The 25,056-nt window shown below is 43.9% G+C and overlaps 1 protein-coding gene across 1 annotated transcript in view; it reads left to right on the top strand.

The window, feature by feature from the left end:
• The window catches only part of LOC110514272 (adhesion G protein-coupled receptor L3-like), a 165,673-nt gene that overhangs the window by 16,701 nt on the left and 123,916 nt on the right, over positions 1 to 25,056 (top strand). The window contains exon 2 of the mRNA XM_036973729.1: positions 17,942 to 18,155. Within this exon, the coding sequence (XP_036829624.1) occupies positions 17,942 to 18,155 (214 nt within the window). The remainder of the gene's footprint in view (positions 1 to 17,941; positions 18,156 to 25,056) is intronic.

Raw genomic sequence — 25,056 nt, 5'->3', positions numbered from 1 at the left:
TATCTCCTCTCTCTACTAGATGTAACTAATACCAGGGTCCTGTCTATATCTCCTCTCTCTCTCTACAATATGTAACTAATACCAGGGTCCTGTCTATATCTCCTCTCTCTCTCTACTAGATGTAACTAATACCAGGGTCCTGTCTATATCTCCTCTCTCTACTAGATGTAACTAATACCAGGGTCCTGTCTATATCTCCTCTCTCTCTCTACAATATGTAACTAATACCAGGGTCCTGTCTATATCTCCTCTCTCTCTCTACAATATGTAACTAATACCAGGGTCCTGTCTATATCTCCTCTCTCTCTACTAGATGTAACTAATACCAGGGTCCTGTCTATATCTCCTCTCTCTACTAGATGTAACTAATACCAGGGTCCTGTCTATATCTCCTCTCTCTACTAGATGTAACTAATACCAGGGTCCTGTCTATATCTCCTCTCTCTACTAGATGTAACTAATACCAGGGTCCTGTCTATATCTCCTCTCTCTACTAGATGTAACTAATACCAGGGTCCTGTCTATATCTCCTCTCTCTCTCTACTAGATGTAACTAATACCAGGGTCCTGTCTATATCTCCTCTCTCTCTCTACTAGATGTAACTAATACCAGGGTCCTGTCTATATCTCCTCTCTCTCTCTACTAGATGTAACTAATACCAGGGTCCTGTCTATATCTCCTCCCTCTCTCTACAATATGTAACTAATACCAGGGTCCTGTCTATATCTCCTCTCTCTACTAGATGTAACTAATACCAGGGTCCTGTCTATATCTCCTCTCTCTCTCTACAAGATGTAACTAATACCAGGGTCCTGTCTATATCTCCTCTCTCTCTCTACTAGATGTAACTAATACCAGGGTCCTGTCTATATCTCCTCCCTCTCTCTACAATATGTAACTAATACCAGGGTCCTGTCTATATCTCCTCTCTCTACAATATGTAACTAATACCAGGGTCCTGTCTATATCTCCTCTCTCTCTCTACTAGATGTAACTAATACCAGGGTCCTGTCTATATCTCCTCCCTCTCTCTACTAGATGTAACTAATACCAGGGTCCTGTCTATATCTCCTCTCTCTACTAGATGTAACTAATACCAGGGTCCTGTCTATATCTCCTCTCTCTACAATATGTAACTAATACCAGGGTCCTGTCTATATCTCCTCTCTCTACTAGATGTAACTAATACCAGGGTCCTGTCTATATCTCCTCTCTCTCTCTACAACATGTAACTAATACCAGGGTCCTGTCTATATCTCCTCTCTCTACTAGATGTAACTAATACCAGGGTCCTGTCTATATCTCCTCTCTCTACTAGATGTAACTAATACCAGGGTCCTGTCTATATCTCCTCCCTCTCTCTACTAGATGTAACTAATACCAGGGTCCTGTCTATATCTCCTCCCTCTCTCTACTAGATGTAACTAATACCAGGGTCCTGTCTATATCTCCTCCCTCTCTCTACAAGATGTAACTAATACCAGGGTCCTGTCTATATCTCCTCCCTCTCTCTACTAGATGTAACTAATACCAGGGTCCTGTCTATATCTCCTCTCTCTCTCTACTAGATGTAACTAATACCAGGGTCCTGTCTATATCTCCTCTCTCTCTCTACTAGATGTAACTAATACCAGGGTCCTGTCTATATCTCCTCTCTCTCTCTACTAGATGTAACTAATACCAGGGTCCTGTCTATATCTCCTCTCTCTACTAGATGTAACTAATACCAGGGTCCTGTCTATATCTCCTCTCTCTACTAGATGTAACTAATACCAGGGTCCTGTCTATATCTCCTCTCTCTACTAGATGTAACTAATACCAGGGTCCTGTCTATATCTCCTCCCTCTCTCTACTAGATGTAACTAATACCAGGGTCCTGTCTATATCTCCTCTCTCTCTCTACTAGATGTAACTAATACCAGGGTCCTGTCTATATCTCCTCTCTCTCTCTACTAGATGTAACTAATACCAGGGTCCTGTCTATATCTCCTCTCTCTACTAGATGTAACTAATACCAGGGTCCTGTCTATATCTCCTCTCTCTACTAGATGTAACTAATACCAGGGTCCTGTCTATATCTCCTCTCTCTACTAGATGTAACTAATACCAGGGTCCTGTCTATATCTCCTCTCTCTACTAGATGTAACTAATACCAGGGTCCTGTCTATATCTCCTCTCTCTACTAGATGTAACTAATACCAGGGTCCTGTCTATATCTCCTCTCTCTACTAGATGTAACTAATACCAGGGTCCTGTCTATATCTCCTCTCTCTCTCTACTAGATGTAACTAATACCAGGGTCCTGTCTATATCTCCTCTCTCTACTAGATGTAACTAATACCAGGGTCCTGTCTATGTCTCCTCCCTCTCTCTACTAGATGTAACTAATACCAGGGTCCTGTCTATATCTCCTCTCTCTACTAGATGTAACTAATACCAGGGTCCTGTCTATATCTCCTCTCTCTACTAGATGTAACTAATACCAGGGTCCTGTCTATATCTCCTCTCTCTCTCTACTAGATGTAACTAATACCAGGGTCCTGTCTATATCTCCTCCCTCTCTCTACAAGATGTAACTAATACCAGGGTCCTGTCTATATCTCCTCTCTCTACTAGATGTAACTAATACCAGGGTCCTGTCTATATCTCCTCTCTCTACTAGATGTAACTAATACCAGGGTCCTGTCTATATCTCCTCTCTCTCTCTACTAGATGTAACTAATACCAGGGTCCTGTCTATATCTCCTCTCTCTACTAGATGTAACTAATACCAGGGTCCTGTCTATATCTCCTCTCTCTCTCTACTAGATGTAACTAATACCAGGGTCCTGTCTATATCTCCTCTCTCTACTAGATGTAACTAATACCAGGGTCCTGTCTATATCTCCTCCCTCTCTCTACTAGATGTAACTAATACCAGGGTCCTGTCTATATCTCCTCTCTCTCTCTACTAGATGTAACTAATACCAGGGTCCTGTCTATATCTCCTCTCTCTACTAGATGTAACTAATACCAGGGTCCTGTCTATATCTCCTCCCTCTCTCTACTAGATGTAACTAATACCAGGGTCCTGTCTATATCTCCTCCCTCTCTCTACTAGATGTAACTAATACCAGGGTCCTGTCTATATCTCCTCCCTCTCTCTACTAGATGTAACTAATACCAGGGTCCTGTCTATATCTCCTCTCTCTCTCTACTAGATGTAACTAATACCAGGGTCCTGTCTATATCTCCTCCCTCTCTCTACTAGATGTAACTAATACCAGGGTCCTGTCTATATCTCCTCCCTCTCTCTACTAGATGTAACTAATACCAGGGTCCTGTCTATATCTCCTCTCTCTCTCTACTAGATGTAACTAATACCAGGGTCCTGTCTATATCTCCTCCCTCTCTCTACTAGATGTAACTAATACCAGGGTCCTGTCTATATCTCCTCTCTCTCTCTACTAGATGTAACTAATACCAGGGTCCTGTCTATATCTCCTCTCTCTCTCTACTAGATGTAACTAATACCAGGGTCCTGTCTATATCTCCTCCCTCTACTAGATGTAACTAATACCAGGGTCCTGTCTATATCTCCTCTCTCTACTAGATGTAACTAATACCAGGGTCCTGTCTATATCTCCTCTCTCTCTCTACTAGATGTAACTAATACCAGGGTCCTGTCTATATCTCCTCTCTCTCTCTACTAGATGTAACTAATACCAGGGTCCTGTCTATATCTCCTCTCTCTCTCTACTAGATGTAACTAATACCAGGGTCCTGTCTATATCTCCTCTCTCTCTCTACTAGATGTAACTAATACCAGGGTCCTGTCTATATCTCCTCCCTCTCTCTACTAGATGTAACTAATACCAGGGTCCTGTCTATATCTCCTCCCTCTACTAGATGTAACTAATACCAGGGTCCTGTCTATGTCTCCTCCCTCTCTCTACTAGATGTAACTAATACCAGGGTCCTGTCTATATCTCCTCCCTCTACTAGATGTAACTAATACCAGGGTCCTGTCTATATCTCCTCTCTCTCTCTACTAGATGTAACTAATACCAGGGTCCTGTCTATATCTCCTCCCTCTCTCTACTAGATGTAACTAATACCAGGGTCCTGTCTATATCTCCTCCCTCTCTCTACTAGATGTAACTAATACCAGGGTCCTGTCTATATCTCCTCCCTCTCTCTACTAGATGTAACTAATACCAGGGTCCTGTCTATATCTCCTCCCTCTACTAGATGTAACTAATACCAGGGTCCTGTCTATATCTCCTCTCTCTCTCTACTAGATGTAACTAATACCAGGGTCCTGTCTATATCTCCTCCCTCTCTCTACTAGATGTAACTAATACCAGGGTCCTGTCTATATCTCCTCCCTCTCTCTACTAGATGTAACTAATACCAGGGTCCTGTCTATATCTCCTCCCTCTACTAGATGTAACTAATACCAGGGTCCTGTCTATATCTCCTCTCTCTCTCTCTCTACTAGATGTAACTAATACCAGGGTCCTGTCTATATCTCCTCCCTCTCTCTACTAGATGTAACTAATACCAGGGTCCTGTCTATATCTCCTCCCTCTACTAGATGTAACTAATACCAGGGTCCTGTCTATATCTCCTCTCTCTCTCTACTAGATGTAACTAATACCAGGGTCCTGTCTATATCTCCTCTCTCTCTCTACTAGATGTAACTAATACCAGGGTCCTGTCTATATCTCCTCTCTCTACTAGATGTAACTAATACCAGGGTCCTGTCTATATCTCCTCTCTCTACTAGATGTAACTAATACCAGGGTCCTGTCTATATCTCCTCTCTCTCTCTACTAGATGTAACTAATACCAGGGTCCTGTCTATATCTCCTCTCTCTACTAGATGTAACTAATACCAGGGTCCTGTCTATATCTCCTCCCTCTCTCTACAATATGTAACTAATACCAGGGTCCTGTCTATATCTCCTCTCTCTCTCTACTAGATGTAACTAATACCAGGGTCCTGTCTATATCTCCTCCCTCTCTCTACAATATGTAACTAATACCAGGGTCCTGTCTATATCTCCTCCCTCTCTCTACTAGATGTAACTAATACCAGGGTCCTGTCTATATCTCCTCTCTCTCTCTACAAGATGTAACTAATACCAGGGTCCTGTCTATATCTCCTCTCTCTACTAGATGTAACTAATACCAGGGTCCTGTCTATATCTCCTCTCTCTACTAGATGTAACTAATACCAGGGTCCTGTCTATATCTCCTCTCTCTCTCTACTAGATGTAACTAATACCAGGGTCCTGTCTATATCTCCTCTCTCTACTAGATGTAACTAATACCAGGGTCCTGTCTATATCTCCTCTCTCTACTAGATGTAACTAATACCAGGGTCCTGTCTATATCTCCTCCTCTCTCTACTAGATGTAACTAATACCAGGGTCCTGTCTATATCTCCTCCTCCCTCTACTAGATGTAACTAATACCAGGGTCCTGTCTATATCTCCTCCCTCTCTCTACTAGATGTAACTAATACCAGGGTCCTGTCTATATCTCCTCTCTCTCTCTACTAGATGTAACTAATACCAGGGTCCTGTCTATATCTCCTCCCTCTCTCTACTAGATGTAACTAATACCAGGGTCCTGTCTATATCTCCTCTCTCTACTAGATGTAACTAATACCAGGGTCCTGTCTATATCTCCTCTCTCTACAAGATGTAACTAATACCAGGGTCCTGTCTATGTCTCCTCTCTCTACTAGATGTAACTAATACCAGGGTCCTGTCTATATCTCCTCTCTCTACTAGATGTAACTAATACCAGGGTCCTGTCTATATCTCCTCTCTCTACTAGATGTAACTAATACCAGGGTCCTGTCTATATCTCCTCTCTCTACTAGATGTAACTAATACCAGGGTCCTGTCTATATCTCCTCTCTCTACTAGATGTAACTAATACCAGGGTCCTGTCTATATCTCCTCTCTCTACTAGATGTAACTAATACCAGGGTCCTGTCTATATCTCCTCCCTCTCTCTACTAGATGTAACTAATACCAGGGTCCTGTCTATATCTCCTCTCTCTACAAGATGTAACTAATACCAGGGTCCTGTCTATATCTCCTCTCTCTCTCTACTAGATGTAACTAATACCAGGGTCCTGTCTATATCTCCTCCCTCTACTAGATGTAACTAATACCAGGGTCCTGTCTATATCTCCTCCCTCTCTCTACTAGATGTAACTAATACCAGGGTCCTGTCTATATCTCCTCTCTCTACTAGATGTAACTAATACCAGGGTCCTGTCTATATCTCCTCTCTCTACTAGATGTAACTAATACCAGGGTCCTGTCTATATCTCCTCTCTCTCTCTACTAGATGTAACTAATACCAGGGTCCTGTCTATATCTCCTCTCTCTCTCTACTAGATGTAACTAATACCAGGGTCCTGTCTATATCTCCTCTCTCTACTAGATGTAACTAATACCAGGGTCCTGTCTATATCTCCTCCCTCTCTCTACTAGATGTAACTAATACCAGGGTCCTGTCTATATCTCCTCCCTCTCTCTACTAGATGTAACTAATACCAGGGTCCTGTCTATATCTCCTCTCTCTACTAGATGTAACTAATACCAGGGTCCTGTCTATATCTCCTCTCTCTACTAGATGTAACTAATACCAGGGTCCTGTCTATATCTCCTCTCTCTACTAGATGTAACTAATACCAGGGTCCTGTCTATATCTCCTCTCTCTCTCTACTAGATGTAACTAATACCAGGGTCCTGTCTATATCTCCTCTCTCTACTAGATGTAACTAATACCAGGGTCCTGTCTATATCTCCTCCCTCTCTCTACTAGATGTAACTAATACCAGGGTCCTGTCTATACCTCCTCTCTCTCTCTACTAGATGTAACTAATACCAGGGTCCTGTCTATATCTCCTCTCTCTCTCTACTAGATGTAACTAATACCAGGGTCCTGTCTATATCTCCTCTCTCTACTAGATGTAACTAATACCAGGGTCCTGTCTATATCTCCTCTCTCTACTAGATGTAACTAATACCAGGGTCCTGTCTATATCTCCTCTCTCTCTCTACTAGATGTAACTAATACCAGGGTCCTGTCTATATCTCCTCTCTCTCTCTACTAGATGTAACTAATACCAGGGTCCTGTCTATATCTCCTCCCTCTCTCTACTAGATGTAACTAATACCAGGGTCCTGTCTATATCTCCTCTCTCTCTATACAAGATGTAACTAATACCAGGGTCCTGTCTATATCTCCTCCCTCTCTCTACTAGATGTAACTAATACCAGGGTCCTGTCTATATCTCCTCTCTCTCTACTAGATGTAACTAATACCAGGGTCCTGTCTATATCTCCTCTCTCTCTCTACTAGATGTAACTAATACCAGGGTCCTGTCTATATCTCCTCTCTCTACTAGATGTAACTAATACCAGGGTCCTGTCTATATCTCCTCTCTCTCTCTACTAGATGTAACTAATACCAGGGTCCTGTCTATATCTCCTCTCTCTACTAGATGTAACTAATACCAGGGTCCTGTCTATATCTCCTCTCTCTACTAGATGTAACTAATACCAGGGTCCTGTCTATATCTCCTCTCTCTACTAGATGTAACTAATACCAGGGTCCTGTCTATATCTCCTCTCTCTCTCTACTAGATGTAACTAATACCAGGGTCCTGTCTATATCTCCTCCCTCTCTCTACTAGATGTAACTAATACCAGGGTCCTGTCTATATCTCCTCCCTCTCTCTACTAGATGTAACTAATACCAGGGTCCTGTCTATATCTCCTCCCTCTACTAGATGTAACTAATACCAGGGTCCTGTCTATATCTCCTCTCTCTACTAGATGTAACTAATACCAGGGTCCTGTCTATATCTCCTCTCTCTACTAGATGTAACTAATACCAGGGTCCTGTCTATATCTCCTCTCTCTCTCTACTAGATGTAACTAATACCAGGGTCCTGTCTATATCTCCTCCCTCTCTCTACTAGATGTAACTAATACCAGGGTCCTGTCTATATCTCCTCCCTCTCTCTACTAGATGTAACTAATACCAGGGTCCTGTCTATATCTCCTCTCTCTACTAGATGTAACTAATACCAGGGTCCTGTCTATGTCTCCTCCCTCTCTCTACTAGATGTAACTAATACCAGGGTCCTGTCTATATCTCCTCTCTCTCTCTACTAGATGTAACTAATACCAGGGTCCTGTCTATATCTCCTCTCTCTACTAGATGTAACTAATACCAGGGTCCTGTCTATATCTCCTCCCTCTCTCTACTAGATGTAACTAATACCAGGGTCCTGTCTATATCTCTCCTCTCTCTACTAGATGTAACTAATACCAGGGTCCTGTCTATATCTCCTCTCTCTCTCTACTAGATGTAACTAATACCAGGGTCCTGTCTATATCTCCTCTCTCTCTCTACTAGATGTAACTAATACCAGGGTCCTGTCTATATCTCCTCTCTCTACTAGATGTAACTAATACCAGGGTCCTGTCTATATCTCCTCTCTCTCTCTACTAGATGTAACTAATACCAGGGTCCTGTCTATATCTCCTCCCTCTACTAGATGTAACTAATACCAGGGTCCTGTCTATATCTCCTCTCTCTACTAGATGTAACTAATACCAGGGTCCTGTCTATATCTCCTCTCTCTACTAGATGTAACTAATACCAGGGTCCTGTCTATATCTCCTCTCTCTACTAGATGTAACTAATACCAGGGTCCTGTCTATATCTCCTCTCTCTACTAGATGTAACTAATACCAGGGTCCTGTCTATATCTCCTCTCTCTCTCTACTAGATGTAACTAATACCAGGGTCCTGTCTATATCTCCTCTCTCTCTCTACTAGATGTAACTAATACCAGGGTCCTGTCTATATCTCCTCTCTCTCTCTACTAGATGTAACTAATACCAGGGTCCTGTCTATATCTCCTCTCTCTACTAGATGTAACTAATACCAGGGTCCTGTCTATATCTCCTCCCTCTCTCTACTAGATGTAACTAATACCAGGGTCCTGTCTATATCTCCTCCCTCTCTCTACTAGATGTAACTAATACCAGGGTCCTGTCTATATCTCCTCCCTCTCTCTACAAGATGTAACTAATACCAGGGTCCTGTCTATATCTCCTCTCTCTCTCTACTAGATGTAACTAATACCAGGGTCCTGTCTATATCTCCTCTCTCTCTCTACTAGATGTAACTAATACCAGGGTCCTGTCTATATCTCCTCTCTCTCTCTACTAGATGTAACTAATACCAGGGTCCTGTCTATATCTCCTCTCTCTCTCTACTAGATGTAACTAATACCAGGGTCCTGTCTATATCTCCTCTCTCTCTCTACTAGATGTAACTAATACCAGGGTCCTGTCTATATCTCCTCCCTCTCTCTACTAGATGTAACTAATACCAGGGTCCTGTCTATATCTCCTCTCTCTCTCTACTAGATGTAACTAATACCAGGGTCCTGTCTATATCTCCTCTCTCTACTAGATGTAACTAATACCAGGGTCCTGTCTATATCTCCTCTCTCTCTCTACTAGATGTAACTAATACCAGGGTCCTGTCTATATCTCCTCCCTCTCTCTACAAGATGTAACTAATACCAGGGTCCTGTCTATATCTCCTCTCTCTCTCTACTAGATGTAACTAATACCAGGGTCCTGTCTATATCTCCTCTCTCTACTAGATGTAACTAATACCAGGGTCCTGTCTATATCTCCTCTCTCTACTAGATGTAACTAATACCAGGGTCCTGTCTATATCTCCTCCCTCTCTCTACTAGATGTAACTAATACCAGGGTCCTGTCTATATCTCCTCCCTCTCTCTACAAGATGTAACTAATACCAGGGTCCTGTCTATATCTCCTCTCTCTCTCTACTAGATGTAACTAATACCAGGGTCCTGTCTATATCTCCTCTCTCTACTAGATGTAACTAATACCAGGGTCCTGTCTATATCTCCTCTCTCTCTCTACTAGATGTAACTAATACCAGGGTCCTGTCTATATCTCCTCTCTCTACTAGATGTAACTAATACCAGGGTCCTGTCTATATCTCCTCTCTCTACTAGATGTAACTAATACCAGGGTCCTGTCTATATCTCCTCTCTCTCTCTACTAGATGTAACTAATACCAGGGTCCTGTCTATATCTCCTCTCTCTACTAGATGTAACTAATACCAGGGTCCTGTCTATATCTCCTCTCTCTCTCTACAATATGTAACTAATACCAGGGTCCTGTCTATATCTCCTCTCTCTCTCTACTAGATGTAACTAATACCAGGGTCCTGTCTATATCTCCTCTCTCTACTAGATGTAACTAATACCAGGGTCCTGTCTATATCTCCTCCCTCTACTAGATGTAACTAATACCAGGGTCCTGTCTATATCTCCTCTCTCTACTAGATGTAACTAATACCAGGGTCCTGTCTATATCTCCTCTCTCTACTAGATGTAACTAATACCAGGGTCCTGTCTATATCTCCTCTCTCTACTAGATGTAACTAATACCAGGGTCCTGTCTATATCTCCTCTCTCTACTAGATGTAACTAATACCAGGGTCCTGTCTATATCTCCTCTCTCTACTAGATGTAACTAATACCAGGGTCCTGTCTATATCTCCTCTCTCTACTAGATGTAACTAATACCAGGGTCCTGTCTATATCTCCTCTCTCTCTCTACTAGATGTAACTAATACCAGGGTCCTGTCTATATCTCCTCCCTCTCTCTACTAGATGTAACTAATACCAGGGTCCTGTCTATATCTCCTCCCTCTCTATACAAGATGTAACTAATACCAGGGTCCTGTCTATATCTCCTCTCTCTACTAGATGTAACTAATACCAGGGTCCTGTCTATATCTCCTCTCTCTACTAGATGTAACTAATACCAGGGTCCTGTCTATATCTCCTCCCTCTCTCTACTAGATGTAACTAATACCAGGGTCCTGTCTATATCTCCTCCCTCTCTCTACAATATGTAACTAATACCAGGGTCCTGTCTATATCTCCTCTCTCTACTAGATGTAACTAATACCAGGGTCCTGTCTATATCTCCTCTCTCTACTAGATGTAACTAATACCAGGGTCCTGTCTATATCTCCTCTCTCTACAATATGTAACTAATACCAGGGTCCTGTCTATATCTCCTCTCTCTACTAGATGTAACTAATACCAGGGTCCTGTCTATATCTCCTCCCTCTCTCTACTAGATGTAACTAATACCAGGGTCCTGTCTATATCTCCTCCCTCTCTCTACTAGATGTAACTAATACCAGGGTCCTGTCTATATCTCCTCCCTCTCTCTACTAGATGTAACTAATACCAGGGTCCTGTCTATATCTCCTCCCTCTCTCTACTAGATGTAACTAATACCAGGGTCCTGTCTATATCTCCTCTCTCTCTACTAGATGTAACTAATACCAGGGTCCTGTCTATATCTCCTCCCTCTCTCTACTAGATGTAACTAATACCAGGGTCCTGTCTATATCTCCTCCCTCTCTCTACTAGATGTAACTAATACCAGGGTCCTGTCTATATCTCCTCCCTCTCTACTAGATGTAACTAATACCAGGGTCCTGTCTATATCTCCTCTCTCTACTAGATGTAACTAATACCAGGGTCCTGTCTATATCTCCTCTCTCTACAAGATGTAACTAATACCAGGGTCCTGTCTATATCTCCTCTCTCTCTCTACTAGATGTAACTAATACCAGGGTCCTGTCTATATCTCCTCCCTCTCTCTACTAGATGTAACTAATACCAGGGTCCTGTCTATATCTCCTCCCTCTCTCTACTAGATGTAACTAATACCAGGGTCCTGTCTATATCTCCTCTCTCTCTCTACTAGATGTAACTAATACCAGGGTCCTGTCTATATCTCCTCTCTCTCTACTAGATGTAACTAATACCAGGGTCCTGTCTATATCTCCTCTCTCTACTAGATGTAACTAATACCAGGGTCCTGTCTATATCTCCTCTCTCTCTCTACTAGATGTAACTAATACCAGGGTCCTGTCTATATCTCCTCCCTCTCTACTAGATGTAACTAATACCAGGGTCCTGTCTATATCTCCTCCCTCTCTCTACTAGATGTAACTAATACCAGGGTCCTGTCTATATCTCCTCTCTCTACTAGATGTAACTAATACCAGGGTCCTGTCTATATCTCCTCTCTCTACTAGATGTAACTAATACCAGGGTCCTGTCTATATCTCCTCCCCCTCTCTACTAGATGTAACTAATACCAGGGTCCTGTCTATATCTCCTCTCTCTACTAGATGTAACTAATACCAGGGTCCTGTCTATATCTCCTCCCTCTCTCTACAATATGTAACTAATACCAGGGTCCTGTCTATATCTCCTCTCTCTCTCTACTAGATGTAACTAATACCAGGGTCCTGTCTATATCTCCTCTCTCTACTAGATGTAACTAATACCAGGGTCCTGTCTATATCTCCTCTCTCTACTAGATGTAACTAATACCAGGGTCCTGTCTATATCTCCTCTCTCTCTCTACTAGATGTAACTAATACCAGGGTCCTGTCTATATCTCCTCTCTCTCTCTACTAGATGTAACTAATACCAGGGTCCTGTCTATATCTCCTCCCTCTCTCTACAAGATGTAACTAATACCAGGGTCCTGTCTATATCTCCTCCCTCTCTCTACTAGATGTAACTAATACCAGGGTCCTGTCTATATCTCCTCTCTCTCTCTACTAGATGTAACTAATACCAGGGTCCTGTCTATATCTCCTCTCTCTACAAGATGTAACTAATACCAGGGTCCTGTCTATATCTCCTCTCTCTACTAGATGTAACTAATACCAGGGTCCTGTCTATATCTCCTCCCTCTCTCTACTAGATGTAACTAATACCAGGGTCCTGTCTATATCTCCTCTCTCTACTAGATGTAACTAATACCAGGGTCCTGTCTATATCTCCTCTCTCTCTCTACTAGATGTAACTAATACCAGGGTCCTGTCTATATCTCCTCCCTCTCTCTACTAGATGTAACTAATACCAGGGTCCTGTCTATATCTCCTCCCTCTCTCTACAAGATGTAACTAATACCAGGGTCCTGTCTATATCTCCTCCCTCTCTCTACAAGATGTAACTAATACCAGGGTCCTGTCTATATCTCCTCCCTCTCTCTACTAGATGTAACTAATACCAGGGTCCTGTCTATATCTCCTCCCTCTCTCTACTAGATGTAACTAATACCAGGGTCCTGTCTATATCTCCTCCCTCTCTCTACTAGATGTAACTAATACCAGGGTCCTGTCTATATCTCCTCTCTCTCTCTACTAGATGTAACTAATACCAGGGTCCTGTCTATATCTCCTCCCTCTCTCTACTAGATGTAACTAATACCAGGGTCCTGTCTATATCTCCTCCCTCTCTCTACTAGATGTAACTAATACCAGGGTCCTGTCTATATCTCCTCCCTCTCTCTACTAGATGTAACTAATACCAGGGTCCTGTCTATATCTCCTCCCTCTCTCTACTAGATGTAACTAATACCAGGGTCCTGTCTATATCTCCTCTCTCTCTCTACTAGATGTAACTAATACCAGGGTCCTGTCTATATCTCCTCCCTCTCTCTACTAGATGTAACTAATACCAGGGTCCTGTCTACATCTCCTCTCTCTCTCTACTAGATGTAACTAATACCAGGGTCCTGTCTATATCTCCTCTCTCTCTCTACTAGATGTAACTAATACCAGGGTCCTGTCTATATCTCCTCCCTCTCTCTACTAGATGTAACTAATACCAGGGTCCTGTCTATATCTCCTCCCTCTCTCTACTAGATGTAACTAATACCAGGGTCCTGTCTATATCTCCTCCCTCTCTCTACAAGATGTAACTACTACCAGGGTCCTGTCTATATCTCCTCTCTCTCTCTACTAGATGTAACTAATACCAGGGTCCTGTCTATATCTCCTCCCTCTCTCTACTAGATGTAACTAATACCAGGGTCCTGTCTGTGTCTCCTCCCTCTCTCTACTAGATGTAACTAATACCAGGGTCCTGTCTATATCTCCTCCCTCTCTCTACTAGATGTAACTAATACCAGGGTCCTGTCTATATCTCCTCTCTCTCTCTACTAGATGTAACTAATACCAGGGTCCTGTCTATATCTCCTCTCTCTACTAGATGTAACTAATACCAGGGTCCTGTCTATATCTCCTCTCTCTCTCTACTAGATGTAACTACTACCAGGGTCCTGTCTATATCTCCTCTCTCTCTCTACTAGATGTAACTAATACCAGGGTCCTGTCTATATCTCCTCCCTCTCTCTACTAGATGTAACTAATACCAGGGTCCTGTCTATATCTCCTCTCTCTCTCTACTAGATGTAACTAATACCAGGGTCCTGTCTATATCTCCTCTCTACTAGATGTAACTAATACCAGGGTCCTGTCTATATCTCCTCTCTCTCTCTACTAGATGTAACTAATACCAGGGTCCTGTCTATATCTCCTCTCTACTAGATGTAACTAATACCAGGGTCCTGTCTATATCTCCTCCCTCTCTCTACAATATGTAACTAATACCAGGGTCCTGTCTATATCTCCTCTCTCTACTAGATGTAACTAATACCAGGGTCCTGTCTATATCTCCTCCCTCTCTCTACTAGATGTAACTAATACCAGGGTCCTGTCTATATCTCCTCCCTCTCTCTACTAGATGTAACTAATACCAGGGTCCTGTCTATATCTCCTCCCTCTCTCTACTAGATGTAACTAATACCAGGGTCCTGTCTATATCTCCTCTCTCTCTCTACTAGATGTAACTAATACCAGGGTCCTGTCTATATCTCCTCCCTCTCTCTACTAGATGTAACTAATACCAGGGTCCTGTCTATATCTCCTCCCTCTCTCTACTAGATGTAACTAACACCAGGGTCCTGTCTATATCTCCTCTCTCTCTACTAGATGTAACTACTACCAGGGTCCTGTCTATATCTCCTCTCTACTAGATGTAACTAACACCAGGGTCCTGTCTATATCTCCTCTCTCTCTCTACTAGATGTAACTAATACCAGGGTCCTGTCTATATCTCCTCTCTACTAGATGTAACTAATACCAGGGTCCTGTCTATATCTCCTCTCTACTAGATGTAACTAATACCAGGGTCCTGTCTATATCTCCTCCCTCTCTCTACTAGATGTAACTAATACCAGGGTCCTGTCTATATCTCCTCCCTCTCTCTACTAGATGTAACTAATACCAGGGTCCTGTCTATACCTCCTCTCTCTCTCTACTAGATGTAACTAATACCAGGGTCCTGTCTATATCTCCTCTCTCTACAAGATGTAACTAATACCAGGGTCCTGTCTATATCTCCTCTCTCTCTCTACTAGATGTAACTAATACCAGGGTCCTGTCTATATCTCCTCTCTCTCTCTACAAGATGTAACTAATACCAGGGTCCTGTCTATACCTCCTCTCTCTCTCTACTAGATGTAACTAATACCAGGGTCCTGTCTATATCTCCTCTCTCTCTCTACTAGATGTAACTAATACCAGGGTCCTGTCTATATCTCCTCTCTCTCTCTACTAGATGTAACTAATACCAGGGTCCTGTCTATATCTCCTCTCTCTCTCTACTAGATGTAACTAATACCAGGGTCCTGTCTATATCTCCTCTCTCTCTCTACTAGATGTAACTAATACCAGGGTCCTGTCTATATCTCCTCTCTCTCTCTACTAGATGTAACTAATACCAGGGTCCTGTCTATATCTCCTCTCTCTACAAGATGTAACTAATACCAGGGTCCTGTCTATATCTCCTCTCTCTACAAGATGTAACTAATACCAGGGTCCTGTCTATATCTCCTCCCTCTCTCTACTAGATGTAACTACTACCAGGGTCCTGTCTATATCTCCTCTCTCTCTACTAGATGTAACTAATACCAGGGTCCTGTCTATATCTCCTCTCTCTACAAGATGTAACTAATACCAGGGTCCTGTCTATATCTCCTCTCTCTACAAGATGTAACTAATACCAGGGTCCTGTCTATATCTCCTCTCTCTCTACTAGATGTAACTAATACCAGGGTCCTGTCTATATCTCCTCTCTCTACAAGATGTAACTAATACCAGGGTCCTGTCTATATCTCCTCTCTCTACAAGATGTAACTAATACCAGGGTCCTGTCTATATCTCCTCTCTCTACAAGATGTAACTAATACCAGGGTCCTGTCTATATCTCCTCTCTCTACAAGATGTAACTAATACCAGGGTCCTGTCTATATCTCCTCCCTCTCTCTACTAGATGTAACTAATACCAGGGTCCTGTCTATATCTCCTCTCTCTCTCTACTAGATGTAACTAATACCAGGGTCCTGTCTATATCTCCTCTCTCTCTCTACTAGATGTAACTAATACCAGGGTCCTGTCTATATCTCCTCTCTCTCTCTACTAGATGTAACTAATACCAGGGTCCTGTCTATGTCTCCTCTCTCTCTCTACAAGATGTAACTAATACCAGGGTCCTGTCTATATCTCCTCCCTCTACAAGATGTAACTAATACCAGGGTCCTGTCTATATCTCCTCTCTCTACTAGATGTAACTAATACCAGGGTCCTGTCTATATCTCCTCTCTCTCTCTACTAGATGTAACTAATACCAGGGTCCTGTCTATATCTCCTCCCTCTACAAGATGTAACTAATACCAGGGTCCTGTCTATATCTCCTCTCTCTCTCTACTAGATGTAACTAATACCAGGGTCCTGTCTATATCTCCTCTCTCTCTCTACTAGATGTAACTAATACCAGGGTCCTGTCTATATCTCCTCTCTCTCTCTACTAGATGTAACTAATACCAGGGTCCTGTCTATATCTCCTCTCTCTCTCTACTAGATGTAACTAATACCAGGGTCCTGTCTATATCTCCTCTCTCTACTAGATGTAACTAATACCAGGGTCCTGTCTATATCTCCTCTCTCTCTCTACTAGATGTAACTAATACCAGGGTCCTGTCTATATCTCCTCCCTCTCTCTACTAGATGTAACTAATACCAGGGTCCTGTCTATATCTCCTCCCTCTCTCTACAAGATGTAACTAATACCAGGGTCCTGTCTATATCTCCTCCCTCTCTCTACTAGATGTAACTAATACCAGGGTCCTGTCTATATCTCCTCCCTCTACAAGATGTAACTAATACCAGGGTCCTGTCTATATCTCCTCTCTCTACTAGATGTAACTAATACCAGGGTCCTGTCTATATCTCCTCCCTCTCTCTACTAGATGTAACTAATACCAGGGTCCTGTCTATATCTCCTCTCTCTACAAGATGTAACTAATACCAGGGTCCTGTCTATACCTCCTCCCTCTCTCTACTAGATGTAACTAATACCAGGGTCCTGTCTATATCTCCTCTCTCTACTAGATGTAACTAATACCAGGGTCCTGTCTATATCTCCTCTCTCTACTAGATGTAACTAATACCAGGGTCCTGTCTATATCTCCTCTCTCTCTCTACTAGATGTAACTAATACCAGGGTCCTGTCTATATCTCCTCCCTCTCTCTACTAGATGTAACTAATACCAGGGTCCTGTCTATATCTCCTCCCTCTCTCTACAAGATGTAACTACTACCAGGGTCCTGTCTATATCTCCTCTCTCTACTAGATGTAACTAATACCAGGGTCCTGTCTATATCTCCTCCCTCTCTCTACAAGATGTAACTAATACCAGGGTCCTGTCTATATCTCCTCTCTCTACTAGATGTAACTAATACCAGGGTCCTGTCTATATCTCCTCCCTCTCTCTACTAGATGTAACTAATACCAGGGTCCTGTCTATATCTCCTCCCTCTCTCTACAAGATGTAACTAATACCAGGGTCCAATGTTTATATGTTCAGAGAGACAGAGAGAGACTGGGTGTGTTTATATTTACCTGTCTATATCTCTTCTCTACACAGCGGTGAGTCGAGCCCCTGTCCCCATGGCGGTGGTCCGTAGGGAACTGTCCTGTGAGTCCTACCCCATCGAGCTACGCTGCCCGGGCACAGACGTCATCATGATTGACAGCGCCAACTACGGACGCACCGACGACAAGATCTGTGACTCGGACCCAGCACAGATGGAGAACACTAGATGTTACCTGCCCGACGCATACAAGATCATGTCCCTCAGGTGAGCTGATCTAGAATTATAGTTCTGTGTCTGTCTGTCTGTCTGTCTGTCTGTCTGTCTGTCTCTCTGTCTGTCTGTCTGTTCATCTATCCATCCGTTGAAGATCATGTTAGCTCAGGTGAGCTGATCTAGAATTATAGTTCTACGTCTGACGATGTACTGTATAGATGAGATGGTCAATCTGTTCTCAGACTGAATTGTTCAGATCTGGAATGGTGTTTCTAGCTGGTGCTGTGGGCAGACTAAAGCACAGCTAACAGCTTCCTCCTTCTTTATCTAGTGCTCTCCTCTTTTCCTGGTCCTCTCTCTCCACTCCTCTTTTCCTGGTCCTCTCTCTTCTCCTCTCCTCTCCCTGGTCTTCTCTCTCCTCTCCTCTCCCTGGCCTCTCTCTCCTCTCCCTGGTCCTCTCTCTCCTCTCCCTGGTGCTTTCTCTCCCCTCTCCCTGGTCCTCTCTCTCTCCTCTCCTTGGTCCTCTCTCTCCTCTCCCTGGCCTCTCTCTCCTCTCCCTGGCTTCTCTCTCCTCTCCTTGGTCCTCTCTCTCCACTCCTCTCCCTGGCCTCTCTCTCACCTCTCCCTGGTCCCCACTCTCTCCTCTCCCTGGTCCTCTCTCTCCTCTCCTATTTTCCTGGTCATCTCTCTTCTCCTCTCCTCTCCCTGGCCTCTCTCTCCTCTCCCTGGTCCTCTCTCTCCTCTCCTCTCCCTGGCCCTCTCTCTCCTCTCCTATCCCTGGCCTCTCTCTCTCTCCTCTCCCTGGTCCTCTCTCTCCTCTCCCTGGTCCTATCTCTGCTCCCCCTGGTCCTCTCTCTCTCTCTCCTCTCCCTATTCCTCTCTCCCCTCTCCCTGGTCCTCTCTCTCCATTCCCTGGTCCTCTCTCTCATTTCCCTGGTCCTCTCTCTCTCCCCTCTCCCTGGTCCTCTCTCTCCATTTCCCTGGTCCTCTCTCTCATTTCCCCGGTCCTCTCTCTCAGTTCCCTGGTACTCTCTCTCCTCTCCCTGGTCCTCTCTCTCCTCTCCCTGGTCCTCTCCTCTCCTCTCCTCTCCCTGACCTCTCTCTCTCTCCTCTCCCTGGTCCTCTCTTTGCTCTCCATGGTCCTCTCTCTCCTCTCACTATTCCTCTCTCTCCTCTCACTATTCCTCTCTCTCCTCTCCCTGGTCCTCTCTCCTCTCACTCGTCCTCTCTTTGCTCTCCCTGGTCCTCTCTCTCCTCTCACTATTCCTCTCTCTCCTCTCCCTGGTCCTCTTTCTCCTCTCCTTCTCCCCCCCGTATCCCTATCATCACCCCCCTCTCTATCCTCCCCCTCCATTTCTCTCTCTCTATCATAGGCACCTTTCCATCATGCTGTGCAGCTCTGCCTGCGGTTGCTTTGGCCTGGCCGGCCACCTGCTCAGACAGATGCAGTGTGTGGTTCTAGCTATCCATAATTCATGCACGCACGCATGGACACACACACACACACACACACACACACACACACACACACACACACCCGGAGGCTAGAGCAGACTGTTAGCTCCAGTTATATGAGCCAGAGGGAATCACCCAAATGTTCCGCTATTTCCTACATAGTGAACTACTAGTGACCAGAGCCCTATGGGCCCAGCTGCTATCTGTGTGCTCCCATATTCCCTCCCCCATAGAGATACACAGGGTTGAAAGGGAAACGGAGATGCTGCCATGAAAGTTCCACTTAATATGTGTGGTGATTATAGAGGGACTTCACTTAAGGAATGTTGTGCTGTTGAGGAGATGATTCTTATGCTAAATTCAAAATGGCTGCCTTGGAATTCTGATATCTTTGAATGGTCTCTTCTTGTTCTTCATCCCTCTCTATTTACATCCACTTCTATTTGAAATTCTATATTTAGACTGGGCTGTCGTTTTGAGTGTCACAAAGGAACACTGGGTAGTTGTAATGGAATTGATAGAACACTGGGTAGTTGTAATAGAATTGATAGAACACTGGGCTGTTGTAATGGAATTGATAGAACACTGGGCAGTTGTAATGGAATTGATAGAACACTGGGTAGTTGTAATAGAATTGATAGAACACTGGGCTGTTGTAATGGAATTGATAGAACACTGGGCAGTTGTAATTGAATTGATAGAACACTGGGCAGTTGTAATGGAATTGATAGAACACTGGGCAGTTGTAATGGAATTGATAGAACACTGGGCTGTTCTAATGGGATTGATAGAACACTGGGCTGTTGTAATAGAATTGATAGAACACTGGGGAGTTGTAATATAATTGATATAACACTGGGCAGTTGTAATATATTTGATAGAACACTGGGCTGTTGTAATAGAATTGATAGAACACTGGGGAGTTGTAATGGAATTGATAGAACACTGGGCAGTTGTAATATATTTGATAGAACACTGGGCTGTTGTAATGGAATTGATAGAACACTGGGCAGTTGTAATATATTTGATAGAACACTGGGCTGTTGTAATATAATTGATAGAACACTGGGCTGTTGTAATATAATTGATAGAACACTGGGCTGTTGTAATATAATTGATAGAACACTGGGGAGTTGTAATAGAATTGATAGAACACTGGGTAGTTGTAATGGAATTGATAGAACACTGGGCAGTTGTAATATAATTGATAGAACACTGGGCAGTTGTAATGGAATTGATAGAACACTGGGTAGTTGTAATGGAATTGATAGAACACTGGGCAGTTGTAATGGAATTGATAGAACACTGGGCAGTTGTAATGGAATTGATAGAACACTGGGCAGTTGTAATGGAATTGATAGAACACTGGGCTGTTCTAATGGGATTGATAGAACACTGGGCTGTTGTAATAGAATTGATAGAACACTGGGGAGTTGTAATATAATTGATATAACACTGGGCAGTTGTAATAGAATTGATAGAACACTGGGCTGTTGTAATAGAATTGATAGAACACTGGGGAGTTGTAATAGAATTGATAGAACACTGGGCAGTTCTAATGGAATTGATAGAACACTGGGCAGTTGTAATGGAATTGATAGAACACTGGGTAGTTGTAATGGAATTGATAGAACACTGGGCAGTTGTAATGGAATTGATAGAACACTGGTCAGTTGTAATGGAATTGATAGAACACTGGGGAGTTGTAATGGAATTGATAGAACACTGGGCAGTTGTAATGGAATTGATAGAACACTGGGCAGTTGTAATGGAATTGATAGAACACTGGGGAGTTGTAATGGAATTGATAGAACACTGGGCAGTTGTAATGGAATTGATAGAACACTGGGCAGTTGTAATGGAATTGATAGAACGCTGGGTAGTTGTCATGGGATTGATAGAACACTGGGCAGTTGTAATGGAATTGATAGAACACTGGGTAGTTGTAATGGAATTGATAGAACACTGGGTAGTTGTAATGGAATTGATAGAACACTGGGTAGTTGTAATGGAATTGATAGAACACTGGGTAGTTGTAATGGAATTGATAGAACACTGGGTAGTTGTAATGGAATTGATAGAACACTGGGGAGTTGTAATGGAATTGATAGAACACTGGGCTGTTGTAATAGAATTGATAGAACACTGGGCTGTTCCATTGTAGACAGAGAACAGTGAGAGGACTGTGAGGCTTGGTGCTGGTGTGGTGTGTGGGGTCTGTATAGCTCTGGATAGGAGGTGATGAAGTGATCTGGGGAGGAGGTTTACTCTAAACAACACCTCAACAACTTGGTTTTAGTTAAGGAGAGAACAATGGAACTATCTTACTACACACACACACACACACACACACACACTGTAGACACCCGTATTCCTGCCAATTTTTAAATATTACTTTTGGATCTTAAACCCCCCACTTCTCTCCCACACATTCCTCTCTGTATCTCTCTCTCTGATATAAGTCCCGCTGCACATTGGAAAAACACTTCAACAAAAAGACGAGAGAGAGTTCTTCATCCCTTTCTCCCCCTGTCCTCCTTCCTCATTTATTCCTCTTGTCTCCCTCCATCCCACTCATCTCCCTCCATCTCTCTCCTCTCTCCCTCCATCTCACTCGTCTCCCTCCATCTCTCTCCTCTCTCCCTCCATCTCACTCGTCTCCCTCCATCTCTCTCCTCTCTCCCTCCATCTCACTCGTCTCCCTCCATCTCTCTCCCTCCATCTCACTCGTCTCCCTCCATCTCTCTCCCTCCATCTCACTTGTCTCCCTCCATCTCTCTCCTCTCTCCCTCCATCCCATCTCTCTCCTCTCTCCCTCCATCTCTCTCTCTCCCACCATCTATCTCCTCTCTCCACCCGCTCCCTCCATCTCTCTCCTCTCCCTCACCTCGCTCTTGTCTCCATCTCTCTCCTCTCTCCCTCCATCTCTCTCTCTTTCCCACCATCTATCTCCTCTCTCCACCCGCTCCCTCCATCTCTCTCCTCTTTCCCTCCATCTCTCTCCTCTCTCCCTCCATCTCTCTCTCTCTCCCACCATCTATCTCCTCTCTCCACCCGCTTCCTCCATCTCTCTCCTCCTTTCCCTCACCCCCCCTCTCCTCTTTCTCCATTTCCCTCCATCTCCCTGTGTGGTTCAGATGAGAGTTGCGTGGGGCTGTGGGCCAAGGCCCGTGGCGAAGCAGGGGCCTCAATTTGGCCTTGGCCCCAGTTAGGGCCACCTGTGCCAGGATGGATGGCTGGAGGCTGCCCCTGGTCTGGCCCTAGCCCAATAATCATTGGCACCTCTGGCCCCTGGAGGCTCTGGCACTCACTGAAGAGTGTGTGTGTGTGTGTCCAACTCCAACATACACACTCACACACTCACAAACGTATACACACACTCACACACACTACTCGTAACCTCTCCAGCATGGTCAACCTCCTCCTCCTCGTCTCTGTAGAACTCTGTCTCAGCCTTCACAGCACCAGACGGTGTGTATTGTGTTTAGTGTGTGCTGTGGGTTTAGTGTGTGTGTAGTGTGTGTTGTGTGTGTGTGTAGTGTGTTTTTAGTGTGTTTAGTGTGTGTGTAGTGTGTGTTGTGTGTTGTGGGTTTAGTGTGTGTTGTGTGTGTAGTGTGTGTAGTGGGTTTAGTGTGTGTTGTGTGTGTAGTGTGTGTAGTGGGTTTAGTGTGTGTTGTGTGTGTAGTGTGTGTAGTGGGTTTAGTGTGTGTTGTGTGTTGTGGGTTTAGTGTGTGTTGTGTGTGTAGTATGTTTAGTATGTGTGTAGTGTGTTTTGTGTGTGTATTGTGTGTAGTGTGTGTTGAGTGGGTAGTGTGTGTAGTGCACGTGTAGTGTGTGTGTGTGTGTGTGTGTGTGTGTGTGTGTGTGTAGTGAGTGTAGTGCGTGTGTAGTGTGTAGTGAGTGTAGTGTGTGTGTGTAGTGAGTGAAGTGTGTGTGTGTGTGTTTGTGTGTAGTGTGTGTGTCATGTACACTATGTATACAGCAGTATGTGGACACCCCTTCAAATTCATCTATTTCAGCCACACACATTGCTGACAGGTGTATAAAATCGAGCGCACAGCCATGCAATCTCCATAGACAAACATTGGCAGTAGACTGGCCTTACTGAAGATCTCAGTAACCTTCAACATGGCACCGTCGTAGGATGCCATCTTTCCAACAAGTCAGTTTTGTAAAATGTCTGCCCTGCTAGAGCTGCCCCCCGGTCAACTGTAAGTGCTGTTATTGTGAAGTGGAAACGTCTAGGAGCAACAACGGCTCAGTCGTGAAGTGGTAGGCCACACAAGTCCACAGAGCGGGACCGCCGAGTGCTGAAACACGGATGCAACACTCACTACCGAGTTCCAAACTGCCTCTAGAAGCAACGTCAGCACAATAACTGTTCTACGGGAGCTTCACGAAGTGGGTTTCCATGGCCGAGCAGCTGCACACAAGCCTAAGATCACCATGCACAATGCCAAGCGTTGTCTGGAGTGAAGAATCACATTTCAGACGAATCTGGGTTTGGCGGGTGCCAGGAGAACGCTACCTGCCACAATGCATAGTGCCAACTGTAAAGTTTGGTGGAGGAGAAATAATGGTCTGGGGCTGTTTATCATGGTTTGGGCCCCTTAGTTCCAGTGAAGGGAAATCTTAACTCTACAACATAACAATGATATTCTAGATGATTCTGGGCTTCCAACTTTGTGGCAACAGTTTGGGGAAGGCCCTTTCCTGTTTCAGCATGACAATGCCCCTGTACACAAAGTGAGTTCAATACAGAAATAGTTTGTCGTGATCGGTGTGGAAGAACTTGACTGACCTGCACAGAGCCTTGACCTCAACCCCATCGAATGCCTTTGGGATGAATTGGAATGCCGACTGCGAGCCAGGCCTAATCGCCCAACATCAGAGCCCGACCTCACTAATGCTGTTGTGGCTGAATGGAAGCAAGTCCCCGCAGAAATGTTCCAACATCTAGTGGAAAACCTTCCCAGAAGAGTGGAGGCTGTTATAGCAGCAATGTTCCAACATCTAATGGAAAGCCTTCCCAGAAGAGTGGAGGCTGTTATAGCAGCAATGTTCCAACATCTAGTGGAAATCCTTCCCAGATGAGTGGAGGCTGTTATAGCAGCAATGTACCAACATCTAGTGGAAAGCCTTCCCAGAAGACTGGAGGCTGTTATAGCAGCAAAGGGAGGGACCAACTCCATATTAAATGCCATGATTTTGGAATGAGATGTTAGATGAGCAGGTGTCCACATACCTTTGGTCATGTAGTGTACGTGGGAGACTGTAGAAGTTCTCTTCATTGCTGTTTACTTGTAACAGAGCAGTACGTTCTGAGTACTGACCCAGAGCAGTACGTTCTGAGTACTGACCCACTGTTGTAACAGAGCAGTACGTTCTGAGTACTGACCCAGAGCAGTACATTCTGAGTACTGACCCACTGTTGTAACAGAGCAGTACGTTCTGAGTACTGACCCAGAGCAGTACGTTCTGAGTACTGACCCACTGT

The sequence above is a fragment of the Oncorhynchus mykiss genome, unplaced genomic scaffold (assembly GCF_013265735.2).
Source record: "Oncorhynchus mykiss isolate Arlee unplaced genomic scaffold, USDA_OmykA_1.1 un_scaffold_300, whole genome shotgun sequence".
In the NCBI taxonomy this organism is placed as follows: domain Eukaryota; kingdom Metazoa; phylum Chordata; class Actinopteri; order Salmoniformes; family Salmonidae; genus Oncorhynchus; species Oncorhynchus mykiss.
This window is presented reverse-complemented; position numbering and strand designations above follow the sequence as displayed.